We start from the raw sequence: 18,518 nt of genomic DNA, 5'->3' as shown, positions 1-18,518 counted from the left end.
GTTCCTTTCCTCACTGCTCTTACAGTATAGCGTAATTAATCTTTTGTTTTTATCATCGTCAGACCACATCTTAATGTTGCTGTTTGTGCTGGTGGTACCTAGCTTCAACATCATCATGCGGGCAAGGGATGTTGGCAGTGGGCCTGCATGCCGGGGTCTAAGAGCTTAGTAGTCATGTATGAAAAACGAAATAAAAGCAATAATTTTTCGATTTTTCAAAATTTTTGGTTCACGAAAGAAAAGTAGGATGGCTTTAATTCTACGAAGTCAACACTCAATTATGAAACCATCTATGCAAGGCTATTATTTAAGTATTTTGCAGCTAACACCTGCAGGCAGTCAACCTAGTTGCCACGGGGAAATTCTCAATTTTATGTAGAAAACGTCCTCGTCAAACCAAATGTTGTGTTAACCTTTTCTTTTTAACAACTTCCGAGTATTTTAAATAATGGCAAATCATCCACGACCTCACTTTCTTTAATGTCTGTTTTCAGTTCCCCTTAACAAGCTAAATTAAATTAAATACATGTACTTTTTTTCCTATAAAGAATCTGAAATCAATATAACAGATAACAAATCCAAGCAAAACAAGGTTAGTATACACTGACATTCATGAAATTCTCGATATCCACTTCATGATTCGTAAGCATCTAGACAAATAAATCATTTGACAGTGAGGCACTGAGGAACTTGGTATTTAGCACAAAACTATTCATCAGCTCTTTTAATACCCCTAAAAGCTCATATAATCTAAGGAGAAAAATACTCGTCAACTGAACGTACGAGATTTCACAGTTTCTGGTTAATACGCCAACAGCATTCCACTCACGAGATATTTGATTCCTTAAACGAGAACTGGCACAAAGCAGTTTCAATTGCGTACCTTATCCGCGCCTGAAATAATATTAACTAGCGATATCAATTCAGCCACCCTCTAGTATAAAGGGATGAACCATCCCTTATGCTAATGTATGAATTATGAAGGTGAAAATGGAGACTAGCAATTGCATTACGTCTCTGTAGCTGACGACAGGACTAGTGCCAATGACATCCATACGTGCGCCAGACGTAACTTTATAAGACAAGGAGAAAAACGGATGGGAATACAATTATTATCTAACAGACGGCAGTTGTCACTTGTATAACAATGGGACACAATAAAAACAGCATGGACCATGCCATAAAGTATACGATGAAAATGGCTTTATTCGCTGGCGCAAAAAAAAAAAAAAAAAAAAAAAAAATCACATTTAACATTAATTTGCACAAGATAGATAACGATAATCACAACCACCTTTAGGAATTCCTAATGAATTAATTACTTTGTAAAAATAAAAAGTGACAAAATGATGGGAGTATAAATTTACATGAAATAAAACCAGAAGTGACCAAGACCATAAATACATAAAGCAGACGAGAAAAATTAGCTCCAATGAACAAGCTGAAACTTAGGGACATGAACAAACGACATTTTCTACTCGACCACGGACACCATATGACGGGACAAACGTAGTCTGTCTTCATAGGCAGCGATTTTCTTTCTCGTAACGGCTCTGAAAATAATCAGTATTGTACAGATTGCTACAACCTTCCACTATTGACAGCAAACCGAGTAATCATGTTCATAACAAATTATGTCACAATCTGTACTGCACGTCTGACGAATTTCCCTTAGAATATGTTAACATGTCTATAAAACTCCAAAATGCGTTCCCGATGAGAAATATACGATTATATTCGTGACAAAATATGCGAGCACATTAAACAGTTCTGTACATGAAAGACGTAGGATATTCACGTTTCTTAGTATAGTATCCTAACATGAACATTTAAATAAAGCGTTATTACTGTCATAAAATCAACGACAACTTCCAGTAACAAACTGAATTCTGCGTTAACGAGAATCGGTGATATCACACAAACACGATCAAATTCAAAATAAATAAAATAAAATAACTTTAACATGCTTTTACAGTTCATCCTCTAACATGATGTAAAATACTATGATGAAAAACTTAAAAAACAAGACGATAGATAATTTTCAGTTAGGTTTTTTTATATTATTATATGTCAATATACAATAGAATACAAAACATATAATTTGAAAAGGAACTTTAAAAAAATCGTCTACAAATAGGTTAACACCGCACCTAACTATTTTCAAACTGGACTAATTCATTAATATTTCCAAATAAACTTGCTTCACAAAGGCAGTGACAGCATGAAAGGGGGCTATTAATTTTAATTTTAATATCGTATCTCACCCATTTCCTCTCGTACAACTTACTCCACTTAAACTGACGTGATTGCGCCAAACCAGCTATTGAAAAGTGACGAACTTTAAATATTGTATGTATATATATATATATATATATATATATATATATATATATATATATATATATATATATATATATATATATATATATATATATATATATATATAGGATTTAAAATGATCGCGTTTATTTACTGTTCTTACCGTTATTATTAACACTGCTGTCGTAGTCATTGGCATTCTTAGAGTTATTGGTTTGCACTAAGTTGGATGAGGAGTGATTCCTATGGACAGTTCCCCCTCCAGGTGGCGTTGAAGAATTCCTCCTTTCTTGCTGTTCTTGTGGTGGCAGCGGTAGAGGACTCGTAGATGTGGCGGAAGAGGAAGAGTTGTTGATATTATTGTTATTATTCGAAGCATTGCTCTGATTGTTGTTCGTATTGTCATCTCTGTTGTAGAGAAGATTGCGATTTGCTGCTGAAGGAGAGATTGTCCTCCGATACCGTCCTTCGAAACCTGTCTTCCAGTCTCGCCGATGGGCCATGTACGAGTCCTTGTGGTAGGTCCTATTGGAAGAGAGAAAAACAGAAATCAGTGACACGTATAAATTGATTTTTGAAGCTACAATAAGAATGCAAGGACTATATTTTTATATGATCCTGGAGGAACAAGTTTTCCTTCCTAATTTCAAGTAATCATAAATGCTTGCACCAGAAGTAATCAAGTGTGAAATTAAAATACAAATTTATCATTTCCTGTTGGTAGTCATGCGGATATTCCTTGATTTCTGAGGAAACTGAGGACGAAAATCGTAAATATGGGAAGGACGCAAGTTTTCCCGCAACGCAACAATAAAACAATCCCACTAATTACGTCCAACCCTCCAACAACAAAAATAACCCTAGGGCCCGGAGGTCATCATTTAATTAAGAACATGTTCTGGTACGTTTTTATGCCAGTTTTCACTTTATTGCACACTACACCAAGGTCACTGGACCGTGTTGAAATGTCATGTTCTAACGTTACAAGTGTGTTGTTTACCTCTTACTTAACGTGAAATTAATATAACCAATTCTTTACAAGACTTTACAACAAGGCACCTTTATACAGCATGATTTAGCGTTTCTAATATTATAAAATGAAATTCCCCGTGAAAAAGAATTCCAACAATTATGAGGTATTAAGAACTTTTCAGAATTATAAAAACCTGCCATTTGAAAACCCAGTCATAGACATCACGCCTTCCCATTGTGCCTCCAGCGGTTCTGTGATACTAACACATACATTCAATTATTTTAATTTCATGTAAGACATATTTGAAGGCCACATCCGGTCAGTTTTTCTGCTAATATCTTGCGTCTTGTATAACTTTGGTCAAATGAAGACTCATTAAATAAGTACAACAGTCTAGTTGTCCTTTAAATTTAGCAACAGAAAGAATCGGCACTAAATTTCCAATATTATCGTTAATGATGAGGGCCAAAAGAAAATGGGTAAAAATAAAGGAGGCATGTTCAGACCTTTGTATATACTTTGATTAGGTAACTAGGAATTGAACAGAGATCGGGAACTAAAAGGTAATTCGGCCTTTAAAATTTTTTTTTTAAAAACTGCATTTTCCTTAGATGTGTGTGAATACCTCTCGGCGGTCTCCTCTGTTCGTTTACCCTGCCCCCTTAGAAATCAGTATTGGGTTAAGGAGCAACCAACCAATACTATCCCAATCATTAAGTAACTAAGGCAACCACTCAACCATAGAAATAAATTTTTTTTGAAGGAATAAACGAGTACTAAAAGTCGCATACGTAAGATTTATTATTACATCACAGTGGGCATATATCAAAGGCAACTTTATGGAGTATCACAAATTTTTACTGAAAAAATTTTAAAATTTTTTTAGTGAAATGATTTATCAGTAATAAATTTATGTTATACAAAACCAGCACGGAACGCTAATTACTTTCTGAGAGAGAAATGCTTTTAAAAATAACAGCCAATCACCAGATACCAAAAACCATGCATTTATCTTTAATGCAGCAATCACTCAATTTAAAATGTTCTCAGAAGTAAGAAATATCATCAAGGTACCTAGAAACCTGAAGAGAGACTTCTAATACACAAGGAAATATACAAAAAAAGAAAACCAATCTTTGTAGACAATGGATCTCATTATATCTCGATTCATACAGACACGCAAGGCAAATTCGCCTTACTATGCAGACTGGGTATAAAAAAAGCACAATATATTCTTTATCATCATCCACCTGCCACCTGCTTCTATCAAATCACATACCGAATCTTTCACAGGCTTAATTGATACGATATCTATCTTCATTATAACTTATGACCGTAACCACCCGTAATTGTATAAAATGCCAATACGGAGTTCTCTCTCTCTCTCTCTCTCTCTCTCTCTCTCTCTCTCTCTCTCTCTCTCTCTCTCTCAGTAAAGGTGCGCCGTAATAAGAAAAAATCTAACTAATTTGGCGATATAGCGTTTGACTTTCTAAGACAGCAATATACAGCCGGCAACAATTGCTCATTCTTATGTTATGAACAGCTTAAAAGGGATATGATAAAACAGCAAATATTCAAAAGGCATCATCGAGCTAAAACTACTCATGAACAACATCTATAAAAAATGCAGTTTCACATGCAACAGAGATGACTGACAGCACGGCAACTCGTATTTAAGGAGAGAGTTATCTCGAAAAGAAATCGTTCAAGAGACAGTTTCTACATAAATGGCTTCGCTGACCATACTAATGATAATTAATGAAATAAACACAAAAAAAACAATTTAGTAGACACTAAATCAACACAACGCTAAGCGAACGAAATTAACTCTAATTTGAATGCCCAATTTCATGTTCCTTGGGGTATAAATATAATTATTCCCAGAACGAAACTGCTAAAATATATACACCATAAATCAAATGAGGTTAGGGCATCCTAACTTGCCACGTAAATATTATTATTTTTATTTTTTTATCTTTGCCCGTCAACAGAACCACCCAGCAGTCCACTTTCACTTGGGTGGGTCAGGGCTTGAACACATGCGGTAAATGGGCCACGAATACTCTTAAACTTTTGGATATTTAAAAATAATCTCTAAAAAACAATTTATGACAATGCACAAACGTCTGTCTACAAGCTAGAATATTTCATGGATTCGACTTAAATGTGTTGACTACAAATAAAATGTGCCGTTGCATAAAATAACCTTTAAAGTGGCAAACATCCGTTCTCGGGAAATGGAACTGTATTCTGTGGGACGGGAGATGTACCAAATAGTCCTATTCTATTGGACGGGAGATGCATCAAATTGTCTCCCTAACAGTAGCCATATCCCCTTCAGAATGTAAACAAACACAAAGAAGTCAGGGGGGAAGTTAAAACTTATTCTTTGTTGTACTTGCTAATCTGTCTCGCATAGCTAAATGTACAAACACATTACTTTGGAGGAATTTAGAAATGCAAAGCCAAATCAAAATTTCAGGGCAGTAACAAGAACTGTTAAGTGCTGTCATAAACAAAATATGAAAACATGACGTCTTGACCTTTCTCCTGAGAGGGAGCCTCTTTCCAGTTCAATCCGAAGCTACTCTTCGCTCCCTTCTCCAACATTTACCCACTAGTAACCTTCTTTCGACCTACCCACCTGCTACAAAAACAGAAAATTGTTTAAAAATACGTATCATTGTCAATTCGTTTCCTACAAATTTAAGGCCGCAGTGACCGCAAAAATGACTCATACTTAAAAAAACTAAGGGACATAATCTTTAATTTCGATACTATAGTTACAAGTGACAAACAGTAGGTAGCTGGGGAGCGTTAAACATCTCTTTTTCATTATCATCCTGCTTAAATTATCGGAGCTTCTGTTCAGTTTTGTGGTAGCTGGGTCATCGCAGAACTCATACTCGAGTAGCTCGATGCCCATTGGTGGTCGTATACCGCTGTTATCTAACCTTGGGCTGTTTTATATAGCCCTGCATTTTGAAATTCTGACAGTTCTCTGTTTAAGGTCCCTTGCTTGAGGGACCAGCTTTTATTTATTTATATAGTTAATAAGCAATCAATTAAAACACGTAGGCTACAGTTTCACCTACATTCCAGGCAAGATCATGTTCGTTTGAAGTTTTGTGTGAGTTTATTTCATTAATAATAATAATAATAATAATAAAAAATAACGCCCAAGAAAAAAAAACACTACCGGAGTAAGCCACCCAGCGAAGCTCCTTTGTGGGAACGGATGGCAAGTTGCTGTACCTTGTCGCAGCTGAACGTGCAGTGTAATGGGGGGGAGGGGGTGGGGGGAATGAAGGCAGGGTCAGACATGGTCTGGCATGGAGTGAGGTAACAGCAGCCCAAAGGTATGTTGATGGCTCCAGCAGGCCCTAAGCCCGATAAGACATGGCCTCGCCAAAGTAATCAAACTTGTGACTGTATATATTGCGACATGAAACCATAATTCACGTTGTTTTGTAATCTTATCATTAAACATATATCTATGCACCAATGAGATATTAGTCACAGCAAATAAAACCCTTAGTATTGCAGATCATAGTGAAACAAAGTAAAAATACTCAAACTACGTAATGTTCTAAGGGGTAAACCAAACCTACCGTTCACACCCCAGTCATACTTTATAACACCTGAACTAAGCAACAGTGAAGTTGCATTTGGCACTGTATCTCTGAAATGAGGTCAAACAAGATCCATTAGTTCGTTGTTGGCCAACTCAAATACGTTCCAGAAAGACAGAATTTCATATGCTCTAGAAACTAGTCTTGTGGTGTGATCGGATAGGCGAGTGCCGTACACGACTCCGTCAGTACTTCAACAGAGGTGTTCGCCATTCCTTGTTGAGGCAATCGAGGCAACACACCCGTTGCAGTTTACGAACAGGCGGAAAAGGTCACGCTGAGGCCTGCGCTGCATACGAAATTAGAAATGTTACTCAATGCTCAGAAAAAGAAGAAAGAAAAAACTGGTCACACCACATCTTTCGCAGGACGAGAGGAACTCTTGGTCATCAGCCTCATCATAGCATGCAGAGAAGAACCCGAAGAGGACCTCAAAACAAAAGGAAGGCGTGGGAATCGGACCTCTGACATTTGTAGACACACCTAAGACGTTCTCTTCTGCCAAGGGTGACCTTCCTCCCTCCCTCCCTCTCTCTCTCTCGAACCAGCTGCTAACACAAAAATTCAAAGAGCTCTCGCTCGCGCTGTTTTACAACGTGGAAAGGCAACATTCACGACTACCAATGGATGATGTATGGCCCCAACTGTGGAATCAAACGACGAATATAATAATGGATGTTAACGATTATGTGCATGGATATCACATACTGTAAAGCGACTAAAATTAATTTTTACATTGCTTAAAAGAAATATATTTCCGATCATGATACACTTAACAAATAATCCAACGATAACCTGACGTTTACTAAAACAATGTTGTTTAAAGGATTCCACTTAGATTTCAAGGCATGTTCCTTCACCCTATACTTTGCAATGGAGCCAGAGAAATTTATTTCAATGACCACAGAGGCATTTAGAGCAATATCATATATTTATTTTTATTCAAATGTCTGGTCTTTTAGCCCCAAAATAAACATTTTATTAGAGCAAAGCCACACGTTGACGGCCAACATGCATTCCCGACAGCAAGTAATGGGAAGCCTAAACAGCATTTGTATAAGGAGTCTGTTATAATTTCGAAGAATATTTAAATCAAACCTACTAACTTAATGTAGCTATAGCATGCCTCCCAATAAACAAAACAAACGAATTTTGAATTTCAATATTGTTAAAAATATTAAATGCAAAAAGTATACACTATGCATGACTATGCTAACTTCTGGTTATCCTAATTCTACTACTGATTTCATAAAATCTGGTGCAATACAAGTCCCCCCTGTCTTCCAGGTATGCACCCAAGTTCAACCTGAAAAACCAAGTGATTTACTACGAGGTGTGTAAGCAGAGACATCCTGGTCTACGACAGCCAAATTTACGTAACGAGGGACTGATTAACAACCACTAAATACAAACAGTCATAGCCGGGGTGCTTTTAAATGTGTGTATAAAATATGAATTGAAATCTAAAGTGTACAGAATGTTTTCATAATTGAGACTAATGGGATTACAGTAAGAAAACTTCAGCCCGATCATCATCGCGAATTTTTCTTTGAAAAACATCAGCTAAAAGAAGTGACAACTCAAGGTTTGACTTTAGCACATTCCTCGGACAGCATACAGTAATATTAATTACTGTTGCAAATCTCAATGAGGCTAACGATTGGGAAATGAACTGCAGACATTAAAACGGTACCAAGAATAATAAAAAAAACTGCGTATTCGAACACAGACTTGATTACAATTTTTAACTCAACGTACACAGACAAAATGATGCTCACCAGTATACATCCACGCATACAAACTCACAAGAACTAAGAGAAGCCAAGCTTAAACCTTCTTGATACCAAACATGAAAAGTCAAAGAATCTATCGCTAAAGAGGATTCCAAGAAAAACTATGTGGAAGTCAACTGTACATTTAGACGGAGAAAAGTGTTTGCTAAGAAACGAAACGAGCCCTTCTCGCAGATATTACTGCGGAACCGGAAATCCTCGGCATCCGACATCAACATAACCACAACCCAAGACGAAAATGAATACTGTGAATTTTTTTATGCAGCCACACATTTCCATGACGCTGGAATACATTTTTCAGAGAAACGGGGAAAGGCACCTCACGACACCAAAAGAATGACACATCATCACGATGCTAAGAACGATTTTTCTTACTAATGTCATCCAATTAGTTATTTTTGATTTATCAATGGAGGAATATCATTAGCATTAACAAGCACTAATAAAATACATAAAACCCAGATAAATGTAGAAATAAAATGTGACATTGAAGAATGATGCTCATCAGATCAAGAGTATTCATAGGTTGACGCAGGTTTCTCAATATATTGTAAAAAGGTTGTCAAAAATAGCCCTAGAATCTATGTATTATTGTACACACACATAAATTAATATATTGCAGAAGCTGAGTGGGAGACAAGGCACAGAAAGACATCGAAAGCAGAATTTCACAGAGGCTCTTTACGTAACGCGGCGTTGGAGGCGAGATATATATATATATATATATATATATATATATATATATATATATATATATATATATATAATATATATATATATATATATATATATATATATATATATATATATATATATATATATATATATATATATATATATATATATATATATATATATATATATACACACACACACACACACACACACACACACACACACATACGGAAGAATACTCAAGTTAGTGACCCATGGACTATGTGTGTGTATATATATATATATATATATATAGTATATATATATATATATATATATATATATATATATATATATATATATATATATATATATATATAAGCACATGTAGGATCAGAACAATATTACATAATTCTCTTGGTTTTAAGTTATACCCAAGTTATTGTGAATCCGATATTCAAGGGTTATTTGTAGCTTAATATTTGAAAGTATAAAAATCGTGTGTAAAATTGGTGCTAAACATTTCCATCTCTCACACACTATTATTATTTTACCTTTATCTGTTAACAGTAATGGCATGTTAATTACTTATTAGTATTAACTTGCCTAACGCTTGAGAGAGAGAGAGAGAGAGAGAGAGAGAGAGAGAGAGAGAGAGAGAGAGAGAGAGAAATGCACCAACAGAGTACATGTAATTCGATCTCCGAGCACTACTTCGTCAGAACATAATCTGGTAACTGTTTATCAGTAGTGAAATCTGACACTCCATGCTAGCAATGCTCCTGTAACCACCGAATGAAAGAATGATTCTTCGGGCTCTAGTTAGCTTGATTTTGCGATAAAAACGGGAATAAACATTTATTTTTACGGTCAAAATTCAAATAAGAAGCGAATAGGTATGTATTACAGTATATCGTAGTAGTAGTAATAGTAACGGCGCCATATTTCATAAAAGAACGTGCATTGAAAAGCGTATGACTAAGCTAAAAACTGGGTGAAGGAGTACCAGTAAACGGAAGTTGCACATATCTTGCAATGGCGCAGCAAACATTCCCAGCAAAGCAATAACAAAATTCAGAAATTCTGCACGAAAAACTTTAAAAGATGGAGGAGAAAGTTGGCTACGTACTGAGAACCGCGGTATACCGGGGAGACAGTCGTCCTTGCACTCTCAAGCACAAATGTCATTTAAAAGTATTTTAATACTTTCATAAAGCGGTATATTCGTGAATAATTCTAACAAGCCATTCTGAAGGGTAAATAGTTCTGATCTTCTGTTAATAAAGAATAGGGACAAAAATGAATTATTATATGCGCAAAATTATTTTTGCGCTCCACGAGGCCCATCTTCCCTAACCATTCGGATTTTCCTTAAAACAGCAAAATGATAAAGACAAATATTTTAGGAGAAATCAGACAAGCTCAGAATGGTCGTGTCACCCACAAATGTTGTGCTGGGTGTCAAGGCGTACAAATGGGAAGGTAAAGAAAGCAGCTGGGGAATGGGAAGATCACGTCCAGATGGTTTGTTTATCTTCGTCACTAGGATGACGCCACCAACACCCAATGATCGTTGAGACTATTTTCTAATGACAGCCCTTTCTTCTTGCTGGGTCTTAGCACGAAGTCGTCCAAAGGAAAGTTTATGACAAAGGCTTTAGCTAATTACCAAAAATTATGAGAAACTGAAAGTTAATTGGACAAACTGAGAATACATTAAAGATTTCTTAGATCCGTTTTTTCAAGCTTCCGTGACTGCTTGCAAGGGTTTCTTTTATTGCTAATAATTACACATACATACGTCTAATATATGCATGCGCTGGCTTGAGAACCTGTATGCACATTAATGACAATAATAGTTTGAAAGCTTGCTATGACACTAATTTTAAATACACATCTTTTGTCAATTTACAAAAATCCAAACCGAAAAGAATAATGTTAGAGAGAGAGAGAGAGAGAGAGAGAGAGAGAGAGAGAGAGAGAGAGAGAGAGAGAGAGAGAGAGAGAGAGAATATTAGGCCGTAAACTGACTGATAAAGGACGGAAAATTTAACCATTAATGGGAAAAGATAAAAGGCAAATGAAACATTTCCATGATGCAATAACCGAAGACGTATCTGACCTTCATAGACACTGAGGGGTCTCCTTGCAACATTGGCACAGAAGTGTGATCAGTTACAAGTAATTCTTGCTCTTTACTTGTAACTAGATGCCTCTCTGGACCAGTTCCTTGTACTTGTAAAGGGGAGAGGGAATCTGACCAGCCGGTTATTTTATGAGAAAGTACGAGAAGAATGCTGTCGATGAAACTGAAGTACGTCAATTAGCAACCCTAGTGATAGACCAACTTCTTCAGAGCTGCAATTCGTTTTTTCAGGAAAAGCGTTTTTTATCTTGTTACCCTTTCTTGTTTATTCGATCACCAATGCAAAAATCCGCTCACTATACGTTAGTCTAACAGTTATAACACGAAAATAATCCACACCCGATTCTTGGTGCCTAACCCAACTGCTTATCAAGGAATAACATGATTGGTAATTTATTGTGGTTTCGGATTACTAATAGTGCCAAACTAGCTGAAGACGGGTAACAAAGTGACGAAATTAATATCCTTTACATTGACGGATACCGGGAATTTAAAATAACTAAACCGAAATTATACGATTACAGCCTGCTGTATTCATCTACTTAATTTGAATTTACTAAATTATAGCAACTGGGTGAATTTACTTTATTTGAATTTTCCATGTTTCTCGCCTTCTACGCGCAGATTCAGTATAGCTACCTTACGTAGCTATAATTATCGGAGTAGCGTACAATGGACAAAAGTCAGCAAACACTGCGTCCCAGGCGACAACCCCCTTTTCAGTATATATATATATATATATATATATATATATATATATATATATATATATATATATATATATATATATATATATATATATATATATAAAAAGTCCAAAAGACTTTTTTAGCCGGGTACTGCAGTAAGAACTTCATCACTCCTATGTACCTTTAGAATATGATACATCCTCGTCAACAGAAATGATGGCAATCAACTTGTTTGTGGAATACCAAAGTAAGTCCAAGTTAAATTAACCACGTATTTCTACCAGGGGTAATAGATAATTCATATTAGAAAGCTAAAATTCAGACTACCTACTAAGGTGGAAAGTAATTAAGGACGAATGAAGTCACTGAATACTTGTCCTTTATGTATGATGTTCTATTAACATAATGAGTACACGAGACCGCTGATATACAATATATTCGTTCATAATTTTCCCCTTTGAATTTTGAAACTGCCAATCTTTAGACGTAAAAATAAAACATAAGTCAATCAAAAAGTACATGGGACTTATGACAGCTGGAGGAAAGCAAAAAACAACCGCTGGTAACACTGTACAACGCTACACTTTAAAAGACGTTTGCGGGGAATTCAAGTGCTACTCCGAAGAAGGTGGACATAGAGGATGAACAGCAAAAGCTCAGAGTGATGGCTGAAGAATGCCTAGAAGGTCAAGGAATAAGAGTCTAGAGACACCAACATTCTTGCTGGAGGGTTGCATGAGCATCACGCTTCATTTCTCACACTAATTATTTCATTGGAGTCGAAGAACCTACAGGGAGATACGAAATGTCATCTCGCCTAAGTTTTTCCAACTTATAACGCTTGATTGTGTTAAATGTATACTGATAACATTAACACTATTCGAAGCCTAAGAAGTACTTTTCAAAGAACATACTACACATTACAGCTAACGCAAATACGCTGAAAAATAAGTGGGTGATTATTATACCCACGAGAAGCAATACGTAGAATGGCAAACAGGATTACGCTATCTTTATTGGACGATTAAATCAGCAGCCTCATTCAGTTCTGACAGAATAATATATAACCATCGTCCGACCTACGGATTCAACTAAAAATAAGGACGAAATAGGTTTGTAAACCACCTTCACAAATCCGACGTTTGGTGACAGCAACACAAAGCAATTATCTTCGAAAGCTAAGTAAAAATACAAGGTCAATGTACCTCCAGTCCAGTAAGGCAATGATACTTGCAAAGAAAGCTGCTGCTATAAGTAGGAGAGAGAGAGAGAGAGAGAGAGAGAGAGAGAGAGAGAGAGAGAGAGAGAGAGAGAGAGAGAGAGGCTCTATGTTAACATAACTTTAAATGCTATATATGAAGAAAATAAGTTTCAGAGGTATCAGTATAATGAAACGGTGTTTTCATCAAGCTTGATGAAATTGCACCTGTTAATGTAGAATCATCGATTCTTTATCTAAAGTCATTTTTTATTGGGTGAATGGCATTATTGCCAAAATGTTACTTAACAAGTTGACAAAGAATTTTCCATAACTGAATGATGAAAGAACTCATTGTTGAAAAATTCAGGCTTTGCTACTTAAAAAAAATTATGGAGCATTCAGTGAGGTAAAATCCCAAAAGAACCTTCATAATTCATCGTCAACCCTCTAGTTTAAAATTCAGCTTCCTCAAATGTAACGATACACCTTAACCTTCAGCTTCACTTTTGACAGTTCCAGCAACATTTCACTTCCCACATTTCCATAAATTCTTTCACATACACACACACACACTTATAACTTCTATCTTTAGTACTCAGACACTGTTGACCTTAAATTGCGACCTTTACTCTCTGAGGTACACTAAATGAGAAAATTAAAATGAAACATTTTCCACGTCTTACGAAAACCAGTGGCGGTCATCTGAACTAAAAGAACAACATCTGAGTCAAGAAATGATCAGAAGAGGAGTTTCAATTCCTTGAAGGTCGTTGTCACCTGACGTACGAATTTCGTACCTTGATTTTAGTCGTGCTTGGATGACTTCTCGTCCCGAACAAATCAGCACGCAACCTCCACTTCAGGTAAAGATACGGCCGCTCTCAGTGACATAGGAAATGGCAAAGAGGCCCCTCAAAAATTATGGGTTAAGTCTGGTACTCCACTCGAGGTAACGTTACGAAAAACATGCCCGCAAAATTCCAGAAACATTTCTGATCCTTGAAACATCCTTGACACTGCGAAGCTATTTTTCTGTAGTTTCACAAAAAAATACGACAAAACGTGGAACTCGGGACCTGTTAGGTCATTAATCTCGCACTTCGGGACTTCAGTCTATGGTGAAGACTTACCAAAATGTTAGAGAGAGAGAGAGAGAGAGAGAGAGAGAGAGAGAGAGAGAGAGAGAGAGAGAGAGAGAGAGAGAGAGAGTATACGAAACGATTGCCAAAGGATCAAGAAATGAAAAAAAAAATAGTAATTTCTACAAGTTTCCTACACCAAAAAGAATTATTTCAATTATTTTGAAAGATTTTTCAAAATAAAAATCACAATCAAGGCCACTTATAATAAAATTTATCACTGAATTTTAATAGAAGCTATAAAGTGGATATAAGATTTACTTTAGAACTGCAGTCTCACTATGTACACATTCTAAAAAAATAAAAATCCTGATTCTAAATTTAGACATTTCTTGAATGCTTACCCAAGTGGCGAACGAGTTTCTTTCTGTTATAATGCCAAGCGCAGTGCCTCACAAAATAAAAAAAAATAATTTAAATCACGTGTAACATGTTATACAAATTGAGTTTATATAAATATTCAGTGATCGCCATTATAAAATGACTTTAGAATGTTACTTGAGATATGTAAGCTGGTTGGTTGGTTCTCGTCTGGTGTCTAACCTTGAACCTTCCATCCAAATCACCCACCCAGGAGAACTGTGGGGATCGGGAAGGATGGGTGGATGGATGGAGGATTGGAGGAGTTCCTTGGCTAGCGAGCACATATACGCACACACTCGCAACTCAAACATCCAACAAATGGAGACTACTTATGAGATTTCTTTGCGTGCTAACCTTTTCAACTGCACTGGATTTTGTCAGTATGAGCTATCAAATCATGCGCCTGGATGTGCCTTGTTCATGTACCAAAACTACAGTTAGTAAACAGCAAATGAAACAATTCATGCAAAACCTAACTATTACAAAGACTGCCAGATGGCATCTCTTAAATTAAATATGCAATTAACAAGTGTCTTTGGCCTCTCTATACCTACCCATTACGCAAGACACTACTTAAACGGTAGCTGGACATGATTTCATCAGCTGTGGCACCTCCCACGAGGTCGTTTGAAGATTAATAAACGGAGGTTGGGTGGCACTCCAACTTGTATGCCGCTGGCTTAAATGCCAAACGTTCAAATGACCTTTCAAAAAGAAAATGCAAGCACGTGCAATAACAAACAATCCAGCACGTGGTGCCCTTTTCTCGCCGATTCCAACTGTTTTTCTACATTAGTCACTACAAATTAGTCTACACAATGGTAAAATTACAACTACCATCCTACTACTCGCTCGCTCCCTTTCTCCCATAATACAAGAGTAACACTAATTATTCATCTTCACAGAAGAACCACAACATGGAGCAAAGCGATCACGACAATGGCCAAGGAAACGGGTTGTTTCTCCTCATGGACACTAACTAAAAGATAACAAAACTACAACACAACACAACACAACACAAGACGCCGCACCACATGAACCAATGGTCAAACCGCCGATTCCTTCACTTCAAAAAGACGCTAAAACCTGGAGTTGGTTACAGGAGCTCCAACAACAAGCACAAGTGTCCTTCCTCGTATCCTCACAAATGGTAGACGTCTAGGAGGAGGAGGAGGAGTAGGATTGGAGTAACTCAGGGAAGGAGATGGAACAGTGCTGTTAGGGGAGGGACGAGAGGATGGAAGGAAAGGAGGGTACAAGGGGGGGTTGCCTCACACCCGATACCAATACCACATAACCTACTGAAAATGTTGGCACAGACCTTTGTTATAAATAAAAGGCTCTCGCCATATGGAATGTTTTCTGAGAACAAATCTCTTCTCGATGAACGAATAGAATAACAATTTGGTGGATTATTATGAAAATTATCCTGAACCTCGGCAAGAACAAGTTGGGAGGAAGAGAATGGGGGTAGGGGGACAAAGAAAATGGGGGAGTGGGGCACACTGGTAGAAACGGTGGGTGCGGCAAGGAACATACCGTCGTACGGGTCACAATCCAACAAACTGCTCAAGTCCGAACGCCCTTATCAACGTTCACACTAACGGTCGCCTGTCTGACTCACCACCGAATGACACCCCCCCTCCCCAATATTCCTACATCCCAGCCCCCACAACATTTTTCTTTTTGTAGCTCATATAAGGACTAAGCGCCCCCTACCCCAACCCCACCAAAAAATCACCTAACATGGAAGAACCTGCATTATAAACAGTGTGCCTACATATCATACCTGACTTATAGGGGTCACACATTACAGTGTATATATATGTATATATATATATATATATATATATATATATATATATATATATATATATATATATATATATATATATATATACTATATATATACTGTATATATACACACATACATACATACATACACACGTTTGAAATTCAACTGACCAGATGATGGGGTTTTGAGGGAGAGGGTAAAAAAAAAAAAATTCTCTTCAACCTCCCAAAGTCTTTCAGCCGCATTACCGGAAACGAAGAAGCTTAACGACTCGGTAGGAACCTGATCGCCCTATGAGCCACCTGCACCGAACTCAGACACACAGCAGACACAGAAAATCGAGCGTGCGGTTGTGGCAGTCACTGATATCAGCTTGTACCCAATTACGCCAGGACAACATAACATAAAATGAAGTTCTACGAGCGAATCTCACTCATCGTGCGATCTAAAGGTGTATGGTTCATATATATATATATATATATATATATATATATATATATATATATATATATATATATATATATATATATATATATATATATATATATATATATATATATATATATATATATATATATATATATATATATATATATATATATATATATATATATATATATAATCACAATTACCTCTTAACTTCTCAGTCTTCACATTTGTTTTGGATTCTCCTCTCACTATAAAGCCTAAGATCCAAATGAATGACAAAATTTCGACCCCCATGGCAGGACTCAAACCCGCAGCCAGTATGCCACAGAGAGCTAACTCACACCATGAAGTGGCGGGAATTTAATAACTTTCTTTTTTCTGAATCTCAAGGGAGTGAAAGTGTAGGTGTCACTGGCATAATGAAGTGGCTCATCTGTAAATGAAGAGACACTTCCATCCAATAAAGGATCCAAACCTTCACTATAAAAGGTACCTCTCTCCATATCAGGTATATTCTGTCAATATCCCAAATATACCGCTTACTATGTCCGCAGTGATAGTCAGCTTTACTGACTGATGTGGCAGGCCAATAGTCGATTTCGGGATAGACACACGGGCTAACAAGAGGGAAATTAAGAAAGTTTTAAATATAAATAAGATAATGATCAAGGAGTGATGGCTCGGACATATCACCCCTCACGCCCATCGCAGCCGTATAGTGTTGAGGCTAGAAATATACATACATATATGTATGTACATATATATATATATATATATATATATATATATATATATATATATATATATATATACACACACACACACACACACACATAAGGCCGTCTTAATCGACATCAACCTGATCCGAGCTTCTGGTTATAGGATGGTATCGAGTTATATATTTCCAAGAAAAAGAGATGATGCTTCTTCACGGGAAGTCTAGACCGATTATTCACAAAATTACGAAGGACGTTTATTACACCTTTCGTCTACCTTACTAGTCGTTGTATAAATTTATTCTTTCCTTTCTTAGCCTTTCTGCTTATCTCCACGAGTCTTAATGAACGTCGTGCTTATTATGCCATGAAATTTCTGATGAAATCAACCCGACAAAACAATGTGGAAAGGAAAGATCAAATTGGAGATATGTGCAAAACGTACATTGCCGAGCTAACCGGAGTACAAAATACACTTAATTACATACATATACCATACACAACTAATTTAAGTTATAAAGAGAATTACAGGATTATGGCAACTAATTACCATGCTACATAAAAGGAATTAGAAAATGAGACAACGAATATTGTGCTAGCTGTGGCTCTCGTGAAACTTCTTGGAGACATTGTGAAGGGTGACGAGACTGACAAGTCTGATGGGTT

At 36.6% G+C, this 18,518-nt stretch overlaps 1 protein-coding gene across 5 annotated transcripts in view; it reads right to left on the bottom strand.

Annotated features, from left to right (window-relative positions):
• The window catches only part of LOC136842560 (protein Shroom-like), a 981,749-nt gene that overhangs the window by 21,714 nt on the left and 941,517 nt on the right, over positions 1 to 18,518 (bottom strand). For all 5 annotated transcript variants that reach the window (XM_067110017.1, XM_067110016.1, XM_067110019.1 and 2 more), the window contains one exon: positions 2,483 to 2,844. In XM_067110017.1, coding sequence (XP_066966118.1) covers positions 2,483 to 2,844 — 362 coding nt within the window. The remainder of the gene's footprint in view (positions 1 to 2,482; positions 2,845 to 18,518) is intronic.

This window comes from Macrobrachium rosenbergii, chromosome 10 (genome assembly GCF_040412425.1).
Source record: "Macrobrachium rosenbergii isolate ZJJX-2024 chromosome 10, ASM4041242v1, whole genome shotgun sequence".
Classification (NCBI taxonomy): domain Eukaryota; kingdom Metazoa; phylum Arthropoda; class Malacostraca; order Decapoda; family Palaemonidae; genus Macrobrachium; species Macrobrachium rosenbergii.
This window is presented reverse-complemented; position numbering and strand designations above follow the sequence as displayed.